This window comes from Lactuca serriola, chromosome 3, assembly GCF_051521515.1.
Source record: "Lactuca serriola cultivar US96UC23 chromosome 3, Lser_US96UC23_V15, whole genome shotgun sequence".
Lineage (NCBI taxonomy): Eukaryota > Viridiplantae > Streptophyta > Magnoliopsida > Asterales > Asteraceae > Lactuca > Lactuca serriola.
This window is the reverse complement of record NC_136410.1, coordinates 263,212,436-263,229,740: the sequence shown is the minus strand read 5'-3', so window position 1 is coordinate 263,229,740 and position 17,305 is coordinate 263,212,436. Positions and strand designations below refer to the sequence as shown.

Genomic DNA, 17,305 nt, shown 5'->3' with positions numbered 1-17,305 from the left:
GGATGGAGTTTTCTTAAGTTGAAAGTGTGAATATTGAAAGAAAAATGAAGAGAAGGAGTCTTATTGAGGGAGTTTATGGCCCACCTTGAGTTTACAGCCGTAAACTCAAGTGTTGTGGCCGTGAACTCCTGTTGGTGGTCCTAAGGCTTGAAATGTTGCGCAGAGTTTGTAGCAGGTACATTATATCACTCATTCCTTAAGTGTATCAGGCTTAAAACCCAATAGAATGACCCTTAAGAAGGCTAGAAGGCAAAACATTTTCAGGTTGTCACAGACTTAAATGCAAAGGAAACCGTAAATGATCATGGTCTTGGGCTACATCAGTACTCACATCGCGGGTCTCTATGTTTCACGTCCTGAGAGTAGTCACGAGAAAAATATCAATAATAAACCATATCACGTTGTGACCTCTGAAAGATTACGTCGCAAGGCTCCATTTCTTCAAAATTCGACCTTTTGGCTCCTTGAAACCCTAAATCGATCCATCCTGGAAAATAGGTGTTAGACAAAAAATGTCAAGCCTAATACATGCCATGGTGTACATGATCTATCCTAAAGCAATGCATATGGGACTCGACTCATTCTATCCATTTCTTCACTAATATTGGTACGTTGAGTTTTACTTAAAATCATGTCATGCTGCAGTTAGATTAGGTGTCTAGGCCCATAATTATAATTGGTGTATACTTGAATTGATTGTAGCACAATCCTTTTGGGTTGCCTTTATACTAGCAACTAGACAGGATGATTAACTGAGAAAGAGGAAGAATTAATTAATTTGATTTATTAATTGAATTAAATGATTTATTAATGTATTATGGAAATAATATATTTATTAGAAATCATATTATTTAATTAATAGTTAATTATAAATCAATTGGAAATAATTTTGGGATTAATTGAATTAATTAAAAGTACATGAACTATTTGGTAATTTATTGATAGTTGAGGAAAGAAGCTTTAGAACCCTCCTAAAGAGGTTTGGACGAAAATCTTCTAGAGAAGCCCTAGAATTTTCGACCAAGAGCTTGTAGATGGAAGGTTTAAGGCTTGCTTGGTCCTTGAGGAAAGCCATTACGGTTTCCTACTGTTAACCCTAGCTTTGGCTCTAAGTGGCCTTACTATATAAAGACACATACCCTTAGGAATTTTTGCTACTAGAAGCCCTAGAGAGTTGTAGCCGAAATTTGAAGCATCCTCCTCCTTCTCATATCTCATCCTCTTGCTAAGTGTATTTGTGATTTATTAGAGGTATTTTACTTCCTGAATAGTTAGATTATTCAAACATCCACAGTCCAACATACTTTTGGAAGTAAGTAGTGAATGGAGACTATCATGAATTGGACAATAGATATTCTATGTGTTTTATACATAGCTAGGGTTTGTTGTAGTATTCATGAGTACTTTTGAAATGGATAAGTTAAGTATTGGATTAACCCACGCTCAGAGAATTACTTCATGGAATTTATCACAAGTAATTTTGAGATGATAATATCCTATAATCTTTAAACGGAGATATATGAGTTATTGTTTATGAGTTGGTTGCATTGATGATACGTAAATGCATCAGTAACTTGATGTTATAAAACATATTGTTGTGCATAATTTGACAAGTATATAATGCAAGCATATAAGTAAAAGTTTATCTATTCCTTTTGCCCTCATGAAATAGGTGATATATTGGGCCCCATCACTACAAGAAAAACACGATTTTGCTACCGAAGGAATCCGTTGCGAAAAGCTGAAATGTAGTTGCTTATGGTGTCCATGGATGACATACGGTTATTGGTCAACATGGTAGTTGCTTATGGTGTCCATGGATGACATATGGGTCATTGGTCAACATATATCATTTGTGTCGGTTGTGTATTAAAATAGAAATTGATTTTTCTTTTAATTCAGACATTGAACAAAACTACCCTTACTAATTAAATATAAGTCATTGTATGCATGAGGACAATTTGGTCATTTTATAATGGAACATATTCTAGGCGCCATAATGTTTTCCGACGAAACACGTTTTTTCAGTACTTCACCCTTATTTTAGTCGCTTGCAAACAACCCCAATTTCAAAATTCTGACAGTCAAAAAACCCTAAAATCATTTTCGCAGAATGTTTATCTTAGTGAAGGTTTATTATTGTGGAAACCAGTACTTCTTCGAAGATGTAATCAAGAAATCAAAGGAAATCGGTAACAGACATACCATTGGAAGTGATGGAGAAAATAATAGTCGACTTGGGAAAAATTTCAGCAGTCGAGGCTTTCAGGATGAAGAGTGTGTAAGTTTTGTCTTCGATCATTCTATTTCACAAGTGTATTTGAGTTTTTGGAGTGAGTGTTTTGTTTCGTTTGCAGTTGTAGTTTCTTTAACGAGGCAGGAAAAACGGATAAAGTATATAAACATATGGAGGTAGATGGATAACGATTTTATGGTTGGTTTGACCAGAAACATACATTTGTCAACAAATGCATAGAGATGAGAAACCCAAATATTTTGTTCAGGAATGGTTTGGTATGTTGTTGTATATATGCATAGTATTAATTAATATGTTTCTTGTTTTGCGTTACTTTAACTAGAAATTATGTGTTTCATGTTTTTTCAGATGAAGTTATTTTTTTAGAAGCTGGTCAGGAAGGGAAAACGATGCTTGAAGAAGCATCTGCATTGGGACATTTGGATTCAACATTTTTTCGTGGGAATGATGGTGATGGCTGAAGGGAGACATAAGAAGCAGGAAGCTTTGGACATGTTGAACAATGCCTACCGTAGAGCAAAAGGTAAGTGGAATCTTAGAGCAACTTGTTCTAAGGTTCATCTCAATTTAAATAAGGAGGGGAGGAAACATGTACACTTCCATGGCTTCAATATAACTTGTGCAATGCATAAGTCCATAATTAGTGTGTCGGACGCTTTTGTGAATGGATACAAATGGGTGTTTAGGTGTGAAATTTGTTTTTGGGATGCTTGTTGTCTTAGGTTTTCTAGGGAGTTTTGTATAATTTATGAGTAGTTTGTTGATATGTACTTTCATATTAAGACAATTAATGCTATGTACATTCTTTTGGTTTAATATACTAATATATAGTAATTTACTTGATAAGTAATTACTTGACGGTGTTATTTGATTAGTAAATATGTTGTGTTGTTAATAAGGGACTAAAAGAGTAAAAGTTTGGAATGATGTTTGAATGATGTTTGAATAATGTTTGAATAATATTTGAATAATGTGTTTTGGACTTTGAATATTAGTGTTTATATTGTATTGTGATTATAGTTGTATGTAGCAAATGTTTTCTCTTTCCTAGTATTGAATACATATAAAGTACAATTCTATAGGCATAAACATACATGTATTTTAGTTTGGATTTGGTAATTTGGTTTAATATCAACTAGTGGAGAACCTATGCTTTGCATGGGGTAAAATTGTAAAGACATTAACATAGGGACTAAAAGTGGCAACAAAGAAAAAGTATTGTGGCTAAAATCAAAGTAAAAAAAAGTTACTATAAACATAGGGACTAAAAGTGGCAACGAAAGAAAACAATTGTGTCTAAAATCTAAATTAAAAAAAGTTTACTGCTAAAATCATGTTCTACTTTTAATATGTATATTAATACATGAATATATACAAGTAATTTGGTGAAATGTTAATATAAATGTATTACATTACGGATTATGATATATATGTTACTTTTGTCTTTTTGATTTCAACAGTCAAAAGTCCACTGTTACCTAGCTATAAAATGTTATAATATCTGAATAATGTGTTTTGACACAAATACCCTTAGTATTCACATATTTGGAATTATTTCAAGGGCAATTTGTTCTTTTTGCACCCTAAATCGTTATGGCGTCATCATACCTCTGACGTCACGCCAGCATTTCAGTTCTTTAACCATTCAGAACATCTCAACTTTTCCGGACGATCAATCTGCATACAAACACTAAAACCCTCAAATCGTCGAAGGATAATCGTTCTTAAAAATGATTTTCTTCAATAATAGAGAATCCTGTACTCCTCGCGACCAGATCATCATAAAGTAAGTTTTTTTTTTTTTTTGCATACCCTGTTACACTGTCTTTCATAGTTACACTTACTTTCTAAAAAAAATTGAAACCAACTACTCCAATGTGTATTTTGTAAGTAGAATTGTCGAATACAAGAAGATGCTGTTCGTTAGATGATCTCCCACTAGATATTTTGAGTCGGATAGTTGTAGTATTAGGGGCAGAATCAGCGAAAGATATCGTCTCTGCAAGACTTTGGTAATTCTCAATAAAAATCAACTAATGAATGTATATTTGATGAAATACAACTTTATTTATTTGTTATTTACTGTGTATTAAAATTTTTAAAGTTCAAAGAAGATGTATGAAGCAGGGGGTGATCTACAAGTGTACAAAACAACATGCATTGACATGTTTGAGGGAATGGATCCCATAAAGTTGAAAGCTGATTTATTTATACGCACATGTGCATTGCATAATAACATTGAAGCCATGTTCAGACAAGGAATTGTATGTGTAGTTTCAGCAATTATAAGTAATCTATACCATTTATTAATATTTAATGTCATTGATGTTAGATATTGATATTGTCATTCTGTCAACAAGATGAATGCTTTTATTATGGCAATTTTGATTTAGGATTGACTTTGTTGAGACAAGCAGAAGATGAAGATCATCTTGAGGCAATTTATTTTCTGGGAATGATAAACATTTCAAGAGGGCCTCATCAATGTGATGAAGGTATGTATATATGGTATAGATGTAAGTTAAATAATATATATAGTTAATTAAGCCATATTTGTAGTTTGGGATTATTATTCAGTCGTGTTGTGTTGAATAATATTTACTTTTGTATTGAAAAGGATACATTGGATTAGTTGATGGATATTTTAATGTGTAGGTTTACAATTATTTGATGCCTATTTTGGCTGGGCAGTTCCGGATGATGGGGAGTACATGGGTGTTGTTGATAGTGCCAAAGAGTTGTTGCGGGCTGTTGATGTTGTTCATAGACTTAAAATGAATAACATCACATTCCAATGTGAAGACTCATGTCATTCTGTTAAAGGTGCATTTGTAATAGGCCATGATGAAGATCGACAAAGATATTACACGGTTTGTCGTTGCTACGTAGAGTATGGTAGGTTTTGTATATTTCTTAAAAATATAAATGGTTGATAATAGATTGGACATTGAACATTAGTGTTCATATTGTATTGTATATGAAGTTGTATACTACTATAATTTTATTTTTGGTTTTATATTTACATCATTCTGTTAAATGGGCATTTTAGTCATTTTTGCTTGCTATGTTGTTTGAATAGGATGAAATATACATAAAACCCATGTTATTTTTGTGATGAAGTATAGTTAAAGGAATTAAAGTTAAGTTTGTAATGAATTCGTTAGTAAGGAAAATAATCTACATAGATTATATACTTTAACATGTCCGGTTTTAAGGGTGTGCAAGAGGTGCAACCGCATGGGCCCCAAAAAAATAGGGTCTGAGTTCTAAGAAAATTATATGGTTAATTAGTCATTTTATACTATGTTTTTCAAGAAATTATACACAACTTGATTAGCACAACTGGCTTAAACACCCCTTTTTATAGCATAAGCTTAAGTTCGAGTCCGCTTGCCAGCAATATCTACTTTTATAATTCATTTTTACATTTTTAGCCATTAGTTGATGCCACATATTACCAATTCAAAAACATTTCATTCAAACCATATCTTAAAAACTCCATTGATCATAATAATAATTCATCCATAGAACAAGAAAATTAATTAAGTGTACAACATCCCAACAAATACCGTCACAAATTAGCTACACGTTTTGTTCCATAGCAAAACAAGCAAACTAAATCATATTCCATAGAAAAATTCCCTAGAAAATTACTGACGGAAGATACTTACATAGCAAATCAACTATGGAGTTGGTTTCCGTCACAAACTCGGTTACATAGTAACCACGATAATTAATTCCATAACAACAGTACAACGGAAAGTGATTTCGTAACAAATATCGTTGGAAAATTGCTACAAATTTTTGTTCCAAAGAACTATCAGTAGCATAATATCAACAGATATGGAGTCGATAGCATTTTCCCTAGCAGCTCCCATTCTCGCTACCAGAAATAAAATCCGTAGACAATGTGGTAGCAACATTGCTATGGAACGACATTCCATAGCATGATCCATTGCAGATTAACAACGAAAATACGTTCTATAGAGACCTTCCCTAGCAAAATCACGTTTTTCTTGTAGTGCATGATGATTTGGTGTTGACTTATGTGTCGGGCCCGGCCATGACTAAATTGATGTGTTCCATTAGTAGTTCTTTGTTATTTCAAATCAGAAATTGGGAAACCAACTGTTGGACATTAAGATTGACTCAGTTTCGTATCGTTTGTCCACAATGCTATATTGCAGAACGGAGAATTATATGATCACTTATCTTAGGACATATTACTGACTAGGTCAGAGTTCAACAGCGGTTTTGGGAGCTACAATTTGCGAATCAGTTTTTGAAGTTATACTGGCAACTATAGTTATTAAACTTATCCAAGTGGGAGACTATTAGATTAGGTGTCTAAGCCCATAACTATAATTGCTATATACTTGAATTGATTATAGCACAGTTCTTTTAGGTTGCCTTCATACTAGCAACTAGACAGGATGATTAACTGAGAAAGAGGAAGAATTTATTAATTTGATTAATAAATTGAATTGAATGATTATTAATATATTATGGAAATAATATATTAATTAGAAATCATATTATTAAATTAATTAAAAGTACAGGGGTTGTTTGGTAATTTATTGATAGTTGAGGTAGAAGCTTTAGAACCCTCCTAAAGAGGCTTAGGCGAAAATCTTCTAGAGAAGCCCTAGAATTTTCTTCCAATGGCTTGTAGATGGAAGGTTTAAGGCTTGCTTGGTATTAGGGTTTCTTATTCTTAACCCTAACTTTGGCTCTATGTCACCTCACTATATAAAGACCCATACCCTAATGAATTTCGGCTACTAGAAACCTTAGAGAGTTGTAGCCAAAATTTGAAGCATCCTCATCCTTCTCATATCTCATCCTCTTGCTAAGTGTGTTTGTGATTCATTAGAGGTATTACAATTGTGATACTTGCTATTAATCTTCAAGATCTACAAGGTTTTGGATTGTTATTTCTACATAATAATCAAAGGTATGTATCGTAATCCTTATTATGTGATTTTCAATTATTATCCACAGATATAGGGTTTGCATGTTGTTCATATGGTATTTTCAATTAGAGAAGACCTAGGTCTTATTACGGTTGGATGTCCACATAGGATTCTATGTTTATGCTAAAACCCATCAGTTGCATAGGTACGTTCCATCTTAAATTTCTTCAAGATTTCGTCTAATTATGTACTTTGGCTAAGTCCAATTAATCGCCTAGATCTATCTTTATAGATCGTAATACCAAGTATATTCATGACATCTCCCATGTCCTTCATACTGAAACACTTCACAAGCTAATCTTTTACTACAACCATACTACTGATTCAAACATACATACATTTCTCCTCATCATTTTTTTAAAAAAACAAACTCTTTTGTATTATCATTGAAACAAATATTCCCCTTACGAGAGGCTTGTTTGAGTCCATAAATGGACCTATCAACCTTTCACACTCTATCTAGATACTTGAACTGCACAAAAACTTATGGTTGAGTCATTTAAGCATTCACTGTCGATTTTCCATTAAGGAAAAAAAGCTTTACATCCATTTTCCATATTTTATAGTCATGGTTAGCGACTGTTGTAAGTAGTATCCTAATAGATTTGATCATTTCCACTGGAGAGAAAGTTTAATCATCGTCAGTTCTTGAGTCTAAGTATAAGATTTTTCAATCAGGCGATCTTTGAACTTGTGTACATTCGCATCCATGTTTGTGTTCTTCCTGAAGACCTGTTTACACCAACAATTATAAGGTCAGGCGTATGATCAACCAAATTCCAAAATTGGTTATTATATATGGATTGAATCTCGCTCGCTATTTCCCTTTTCCGTTTTCTAGCATATGGGCTCGCTATTGCTTCCTAATAGTTGTGCGGAACATTATCACCTAACATGTTTTCATTCTCCTCTATAATATGGAAACCACAAAACTTGGATGGACGACACTCATTATCAGATCTATGAGGTGGAGGTGGAAGTATGTTAGATTCCATAATATGTTATTCTACCTCTTATTGAGGGTAGCGCTAAGTTCAGGTTCTTTATTTTTCGACTATTGAAATTCATCAAGATCAATATGTCTTTCAATAGATTCTTTAAATTTTTTTATTACCCAAGTATCAAAGTTTTGTATGCTAGTCAGGGTAATACCTTGGAAATTGAAAGTTTGCATGTATAATAGAGAAAATATAGATCCAAGGTATTTTGGGTTGCATGTACACCTTAGGAGTGTTAGAATGCTCAAAACCCTTCAAAGCTCAGTGACTATTCAACCCATTCTTCATTAGTTACTAATTGAAAATTTTGAATTTGGCCAATGTTCACAAAGTCCTAAACCTTCTAGTTCGGATGACTCAAGTTCTTGTTTTTTAACTCGTTCAAAGGCTTTCATGAAACCGTAATTGAATATTTTTTATTATGTTTCTCCAAAAACACAAGCAAAATTGGCTTTCAAAGAAGAACTCAGGTCCCGAGGTAAAAAAACAGGATACTGACTACAAAAACAAAAACATTCGAACAAGCCAAGTTTTCAAATCAAAAGAATTTTGAAAAAACCACACCTGCAAAAAATAATTTAAAAAAAATGGCATTCAAAGGATCAAACAAAAAGGAATGTACAGTAACAAAAATCTTTTCAAACACTCCTGTAAAATTCCAAAAGAAAGTCACGTCTTTTCAAAGTTATTACTTAAACGATCCAAAATGGAAAGATATCTTACCAACTCCTGAACCTTCAAAATCACATCAATCCGTCATTGGGTAAAACCTAGGAGTAATTCACGTGCCAAAACTTTTTCAAATCCCAAAGTCACTGCAGTCAAATCCCACCCATTGACCGATCACAAGTCTTCAACCACAACCTTCGGACCGTTGACCAAGTACGGTGTCTCGATGAATGTGAAAAAGCTTTCCTTTGGATTTAATCTGCTAAAAACGTCTCGTCCAGTCCAACCTCATAACATCCCAAAAGTTGCGAAACACCCAAGACTAGGTCTAAAATCTGACACAAAATACGTTCCTAAGACGCACGTGCATGGATCCAGTACGAAAGTTTCTCATGTGAACCCGGGCTCTAAACTTGTTTGGGTGCCCATACTAACCCATTAATTTTTCTGGCAACGTGCAAGGAGGAACCATAAGAGGAGTGGTTGATTGATAGTGTCTGCTCCTTACACATGACCGGAAGGTTAGAATACCTTCTCGACTTCAAGGTAATTTGTAATGGTGGACATGTCACGTTCGGAAATAATGAAAATAGAATCATCAGGGGTTACAGTGTATTGACCATGGGAAATTTCTGAAATCAAAAGGTTTCTTATGTAGAAGGTCTCAAACATAAATTGATCAGTGTGGGCCAATTATGTAAAGCTGGTCATTGGTTTGAATTTGATAATGAATATTACTACATAATGAAGAATGATAGAAACACATGCATGATCAAATCCAAAGCCGAAGGGACAATGTATCCTTTGGATGTCTCATTGATCATTGGCAAACCACAATTGTGTTTTCTTTCAAAAGCTGCATCCAAAGTTAGCTGGTTGTAGCACCGCAAGCCAGCTCATCTCAACTTCTGATATATCAACAACTTGGTCACCGAAGAACTAGTTCATGGTCTTCCAATCCTAAAGTATAGTAACGATACGTTGTTCCCGGCTTGTGAGTGTGGAAAACAAACCAAGGGAAGTCATCCTCTGATTATCGAATCATCATTAGTTGAACCTTTAGAGCTAATTCATATTGATCTCTACGGTCCATCTATCGTAGCCATTCTTCAGCACAAGAAATACATTCTGGTTATTGTTTATGAATTTACTCGTTGCAATTGGGTCTTCTTCCTGAGACTCAAATCTGACACACCGCAGGTCATGATCAACTTCATAAAAGACATAAAGCTCCAAATCAAGCTATCAGTCAGAAGGTTAAGAAGTGACAAAGGAACCGAATTCACTAATCAACTATATAATAGTTTCTTGGTTTCCAAGGACATCAGTCACAACTTTTCAGCTCCCTACACACTGCAAAAAAATGGAATCATAAAGCGAAGAAATTGTACATTGGTCGAAGCAACTAGATCGATGTTAAAATTTTCCAACTTTCCTCTCTACTTCTGGGCCGAAACAGTGGAAAATGCATGCTTTGTTCAAAACAGAAGCATCATTTGCAAGCGTCTTAACAAGACTCCGTATGAGGGTCTCAACAACTACAAACCCAATGTCTGATTCTTCAATACTTTTATATGCAAATGTTTTGTGATCAACAACATGGATCATCTTAAAAATTTGCACCGAAATCAGATGAAGACATTTTTCTTGTCTACTCAACTCAAAAAGTGGCATACAGGGTTCTCATTAGACGAACAAGACTAATAGTCGAAAGCTTCGTTGTCAAATTTGATGACTATTATGTTTGCAACACTGCTTGTTAACTTAAAAAAAAGGCTATACTGGAAAGTGATATCCCAACCTCTTTGAGTCCCCTAAACATAGTTTAAATCAACTACAATGATCTTTTTGATCCCGCAGAGACAACTTTTCTCTTAGAAATCTTGGTGTCTCCGGTTGCTCAACAACAGCATGCTGAAGTATCTAGTCCAACCCTATCTGAAGATTTGTCACTCGATACTTCCACCTCACAGGTTGAGGGGGAAAGTTCAACTCCGGTTCAAATGACAACCATCGAGGTTCTAGTTGTAGAAGATGCAACTCCGGTGTTTACCCGCAGGGTTAAAATCCAATCAAAAATTTCCTTAGACTCTAAGGATGAAGAGGTTCAGAACATAGACACAAGAACATATCCAAGAGTTAGCACTCATTCATCAATCCAGGGGGGAAACATCTTTGGTTCAGGGGGAACTTCCATCCTCAATCAGGGGGAACCTCCTTCAACTACTATTGTTCAAAATCCTATGGTCCAAGATACTTCTGCGGTCCACTCCCAAGTCGAGGGGAAACTACTTTCTCCAACTGCAGAATCCTCTGACGTTGAAGATATTCCCTCTACCATAACCGCTGATCACCAACATCCTCGTCTTCGCATTTGGACGAAGGATCACCCACCAGGTCAAATCATTGGAAACCCATATGTATGTATATAAACTCGATCCTCTAGTGATTTAACACACCATTGCCGCAATGCAACTTTTATGTCCTCAGTCGAGCCTCGAACCATAAAAGAAGCACTCATGGAAGCCGACTAGATCACTGCAATGCAAGAAGAGTTAGCTGAGTTTGACAGGAACAAAGTATGGAAACTGTTACCGAAGCCATCAGGCCATACAATTTTCGGTACTAGATGGTTATACAAAAACAAGCTTGATGAGTTCAGTGCGGTAGTAAGAAACAAAGCAAGGCTATTTGCTATGGGATACAATCAACTTGAAGGCGGTAAGTACGATGAAACATATGCCCCCGTAGCTAGAATGGAAGAAATACTCTTTTTCTCAGCGTATGCGGCACACAAGAATATCAAAGTACATAAAATGGATGTAAAAAGTGCCTTTCTGAATGGAGAACTAAAGGAAGACATTTAACTGCGACAACCTTCAAGCTTTGAGAGTCTAGAATTTCCAAACCATTGCTACATGCTACAAAAAGCGGTATGCGGTCTTAAACAAGCACCATGGGCTTGGTATGAGACTCTTTCAGAGTTTCTGGTCATGTCATGATATAAAAGAGGTGTGATTGATCCCACATTATTTAGAAGGGAAAATGGTAATCACTTGATTCTCGTCCAAATATATTTTGATGATAACATTTTTGGCTCAACAGATCGGGGTATGGTGAATGACTTTGTGAAGCTCATGACAAGTAAATTCCAAATAAGCATGAATAGAGAGATCAACTTCTTTCTAGGACTCCAAGTGAAAAAAGTTCCCCAAGGTATATTCATTCATCAAGAAAAATATACCTCTGAGCTATTGAAGAAATTCTCAATGGACAATTTTTCCTAAGCCGACCTCCCAATGGCCTTCGGATACAAGATTTCAGCTGATCCTACCGAAGAATTAGTTGACCACAAAACCTATCATGGAATGATTGGGTCATTGTTGTACATCACTACAAGTAGACCGGATATTGTCTTTGTGACGGGCTTATGTGCTAGGTACCAAGCTGACCCTAAAGTATCTAACTTGACCGCATTCAGAAAATTCTCAAATATCTAAAGTGAAGTAAAGCATTAGGCCTCTAGTACGCTACGGTAAATGACTTCAGCCTTCAAGCATTCACAGATGCGCATCATGTAGGATGCAGATTAGATCGAAAAAGTACTTCAGTTGGATGCCAATTCTTAGGAGGAAGACTAGTCAGCTAGTCTTCAAGGAACCATAATTGCGTCTCGTTGTCTCCCACAGAGGCAGAATATGTGGCCGCAGCCAGCTGCTGTTCCGAAGTTCTTTGGATGAAGATTCAACTCATGGACTATGGTTACAGAATGCTCGTGGTAACAATTTACTGTGATTCAGATAGTGTTATAGCGATTTCTCACAATCCTATTAACCGCTCTAAGACGAAGCACATTGAACTATGGTATCACTTCATCAAGGATCACATCCTCAAAGGTAACATTGGACTCATTTTTGTTCTCACTCACGAAAAGATACCTAATGTTTTAACTAGGGAACTTGATGCTATAAATTTAAATGGTTTTATAGAAATGCTAGGAATGATGAATCCAAACCCGCAATTTTCTTGAATTGATAGCTACCGCAGACTTCATTTGGTCTCCAAGTGTGAAGGAATTCTTTCTTTTCTTTTCAAAATTAAGAAACTCTTGAAGCATTCTCTTCATTGTGGTTCTAAAATAATATATTTCTTATATTTATCTTCAGTATACCTAGTATACTGCAATCATATATGATCAATATATTCTTTGGTTCCTTTTATTTCTTTTATTTCTAACTTCATGATCAAGTGTTCTTTCAGCTAATGTTACCGCAGTTATACAGCATACCACCAAAGTCATCCGAATTCAACCGTAGTTACAATAAATGATCCCACAGTCATAACTTCATAAAAGTTGTGAACAACGTTGTGTGCTATTTAATGGAGTTTAAAGAAAAACATTCGTTCAAACATTCACTATGTCGCACATGACAGTTTTAGTCCTTTTTCAAATAACCTTTCCTTCGACAACTTCCTTTTTGGGATAAAAACAAATGAACCGTTTTCCCATAAATGAAATCTTCAAGAAATCTTTTCCTCAACCAGTCTTGGCACGCGGCTGTTGGTTGTCAAATCTGTTTCCACTTCCCCATTTTTCACAACGGTTAAAACAATTTTCAACCCCACATTCAGGCGATGTGTAATCATGGTATTGTGTTGCAATAAATGCTCATCCTTTCCCGGAATCGCTTTATCTTTCTGATTTATTCGATTGTGGTTGATAGTGGTAAAACCCAAAAGGTTTTTTAAAATTTAACAACTGTAGTTAAGTTAATTACAATAAATTTTGAAATCCAGAGGTATAAAAATCCCTAATTTCTCCAAAGATAGTTTTTACGCTATCTGAATCCTTCGACGAACTCTTTCTCTTCTCCATCATCTTGCTTAAAAAGTCTTTTGCAAGTTCTGAAAAAAAAAACCTTTTAGCAAAAATGGTGGAGTCTGGTGTCTCAAGGAAGCAATCAAAAGCTTCCGACTCTGCTCGCCCGACTGGTTCTAAATCCACCATCAAGGATTAAACCCCTTCCATCGCATTGAGAAACTTCAGAACCATCTTTGAAGATCACCCTTCATATATCGAGGCTATCAAACTAATGATCAAATTTGATCCAAATCATCCACTGTATGGTGCGTTCAATGCTTTCATAGAAGCAGTTCCAATGGCAGTGCTCTTCAAGTGTGCATTCTCTACATTCCGTCCAAGTCACAACCTTCAAGAAGTGCTTCTAAATTTAGTGGATGACTCACTGGTGATTCTCACAAAAGAAAAGTTCTCGAATACAATCAACCTTAAGGTTCTTCCCTCGACAAGATTTTACTCTCCTAGCCCTAAAGATGTGGTATCAACCCTATACCAAATGGGTTACCAAAAGAAACTCAAAGAAATCGGCGAGTTCAAGAAGAATCAACTTCTGGTTGTGTGGCAGTTTGTGTGCGACTTTTTCATCGAAAGTATCTCTAGAAGAATGGGTGGAACAGACAACATGGGGATTAAGCTCTTGGAACTTTTTTGGAGCATCTACACTGGAAATGCTGTGAATTACTATCAAATTCTATGGGATGACTTCTTGTAGTACATTATCAAGGAAGCTCCAAGAGAAGATGCAACCGGGCTGACTTTTGCTCAATTCTGGTCACTATGCATCTCAAATTTGCACAAGGATGCCAAGCTTGATATGGGAAACGACACAAACCTCGTTTTCCACTCGCGGTCAGAAAAGGTACACTGCCTCTAAAGATCAAATTATTTTTGGACCACTTAGGAGATTGCTAGTGTATATTTTTGAATCCATTGGACTCACAACTCTTTATTTAGGTGATCATATTGTGGCTACGTGTGGTATTGACCCATACCACTCTTCTCCTCCCAAACCAAATCATTTTACCGTAGTCCCTACCACAACACAGGCGCCTCCTAGTACCGTAGTCCATACCGCAGCACAGGTTCCTCCTTCAACCGCAGGCCAAGTAGCTCAACCCAAAGCCAAAAGGGTTAAGTCCATTGTGACATCAAGAAAAGGCCCAATCAATACGGTGAAAAAGGGTGTTGGCATTCAAAAGAAACGTAAGTCCAAGTCCACAAAATCTTCTACTGCGGTTGATCACTCTCCCTCTAAAACTCAAGATCCCCCAGTCTACATTACAGATGATTCACATCATGAGTCATTGAATTCAACATATGTTTTCAGAAGGAAGAAACTCAAACTTACCCCCAGTCAAATCCAAAAACATACCACGACTCATATTGCAGTCTCTCAAAAGACCCTGGTAATCATTGGAGTTACTGCGCGCTCACCCGTTCATACCCCATCTCACCACTCAGATACAATGAGTGTGTCTGTTTCATACCATCATGCATACACACCCCAAGTCGGATCCCAAGTGGATCCTGTTGGTTCGAGTCGCCCTAAGGTCTCGAGGGCATCACACTTGAACTAATTTTGATCCTGAAGAGTTGAACTCCATACTTGTTCGTATCACACAAACACTACAAACACATGTTGCACCGTAGGGCACTTCATCAGCCCTTTCCAGAGCTGAGCCGAGGCTAAACTTGACTTTAGGTCAAGGAGACCGAGGAAGCTCAGGAAATGCTATTCATCCACCATTACTTATAGGTGGTCTAGGCGTGGGGAGCACATTTGTGCAAGGAATCACGAACCCGAGGGACACCTTAGTGCGACATCAAGGATTTGATGGTTACCAATCTGCTGATTCTTGGACTCGATACCTTCCAAGTACACAGTACGGAATCAGAAAGTTCGAAGCATTCCACAGGGAAGTACAAGCAAGGAAAGTTGAGCAACTCCAACTCCAATAACAATAAAAAGAGAAGGACCTTCAAACAGTTGCAAAATATTGCGCAGATTCTTTTAGCAACGCGAAAACATTCCATGAGATCTTGACGATTATGTTGAGTTTTGAGCATCCTAACAGCCTTAAGGTGTACATACAACCCTAGAAGCTTTGGAACTATGTTTTCTCTATTATACATGCAAAATGATTTCCAAATCCTTAACATATCTATCATGAAATCCTAGGTACATGAATAACAAAAATTATAGATAGAATTACATACCTTTTCTTTTTAATGGGTAGCTTGGAGTTTATGAGCCTAGCACCAATAGTGTGAATGCCTCAAGTGGTGTCAAAAATAACCCAAAACAACTTGGAAATACTTGAGAGAATATGATGCTCACAAAATTGTCCTATTCTTGTTCTCACACACACTAGTGCCAATTCTAGAACCAATGACCTCTTTATATACTATGGAGGATTATGGTTAAACCCTAATACCCTTGACTCTTCATTTACCTAAGATTCATGGGTTAAAAGCTCCATGGACTATCCATGGACTTCCATATACTCTTAGCCCATCATAAATAAATCTTAGCCCAATCCATATATATGTAAGAGTCCCTATTTAATTAGCTTCTTTTGATCACTAAATTAATTACAAAAATTAATTTTTTATCAACACTAATTAAATAATATGATGTCATATTAATATATTATAACTCATAATATATTAATATATCATAAACATCTTATTTTCAAAAATATATCCATACAAATTGTTAGGTGAAGTGCAACCCAAATGGACCATGCTGGGATGGGTTAAGTTCATACCAAATATAGTTATGGACTTAGACACCATATCCAACAGTCTCCCACATGGATAAGTTTCATAACTATAGTTGCAAGTATTGATGGGTTTTAGCCATAAGAACATCCTATGTGCTCATACAAACCCTAATGCTTGGATCTAGGTTTCTCTATTGTACATGCAATGTATCCAAGACTTACAATCTTAGATCTAACATATTATAAACTAAAATTAGGGTTTAAAGAATTACCTTTGATTGTTATGTAGCAATAACAATCTCAAATCCTCCTTGTAATGACTTCAGAAAGCTTAGAGTCACAAGTGTCACTCCAATAATGGCTCACAAATACCAAGGGCAAGAGGATGAAGAATAAGGAGAGAGGAGGCTACCCAAAACGTCCAGAAACCCTAGTGGAACTCTTAGCCACGTTTTTGGGGCTTAAGGGTACTATATACACATGTAGGCTATTAGGGTTTTCGACTAGGAAACCCTAACTTGACTACTTAAGCCCTAAGAAGCCCATGGACCCTTTTAGAATAACCCTTGGACGATTTCTAATGGGTTTCCCCATAGAATTCGTCCAACCTATTATTCCAAGGTAATCCATAGCCCAAATGCAATTATCTTATAATTAGAGTTCCAATCCCTTAAGTTTAATTAATCTCTTTTAGCCACAAAATTAATTATCAATTAATTCTTGACTAATGTTAACTAAACAATATGATTTCTCCTTTAATATATTATTCTCATAATATATTAATAAATCATAATTAATCTTCTCTCTCCATAATTCATCCTATC

General features: G+C 35.8%; 1 protein-coding gene across 1 annotated transcript; it reads left to right on the top strand.

Annotated features, from left to right (window-relative positions):
• The first annotated feature begins 11,440 nt into the window (after positions 1–11,440).
• Positions 11,441–11,764, top strand: LOC145096220 (putative mitochondrial protein AtMg00820). The gene has a single exon (XM_079033979.1). The coding sequence runs from the start codon at positions 11,441–11,443 to the stop codon at positions 11,762–11,764; it is 324 nt and encodes a 107-aa protein (XP_078890105.1).
• Positions 11,765–17,305: the final 5,541 nt, after the last annotated feature.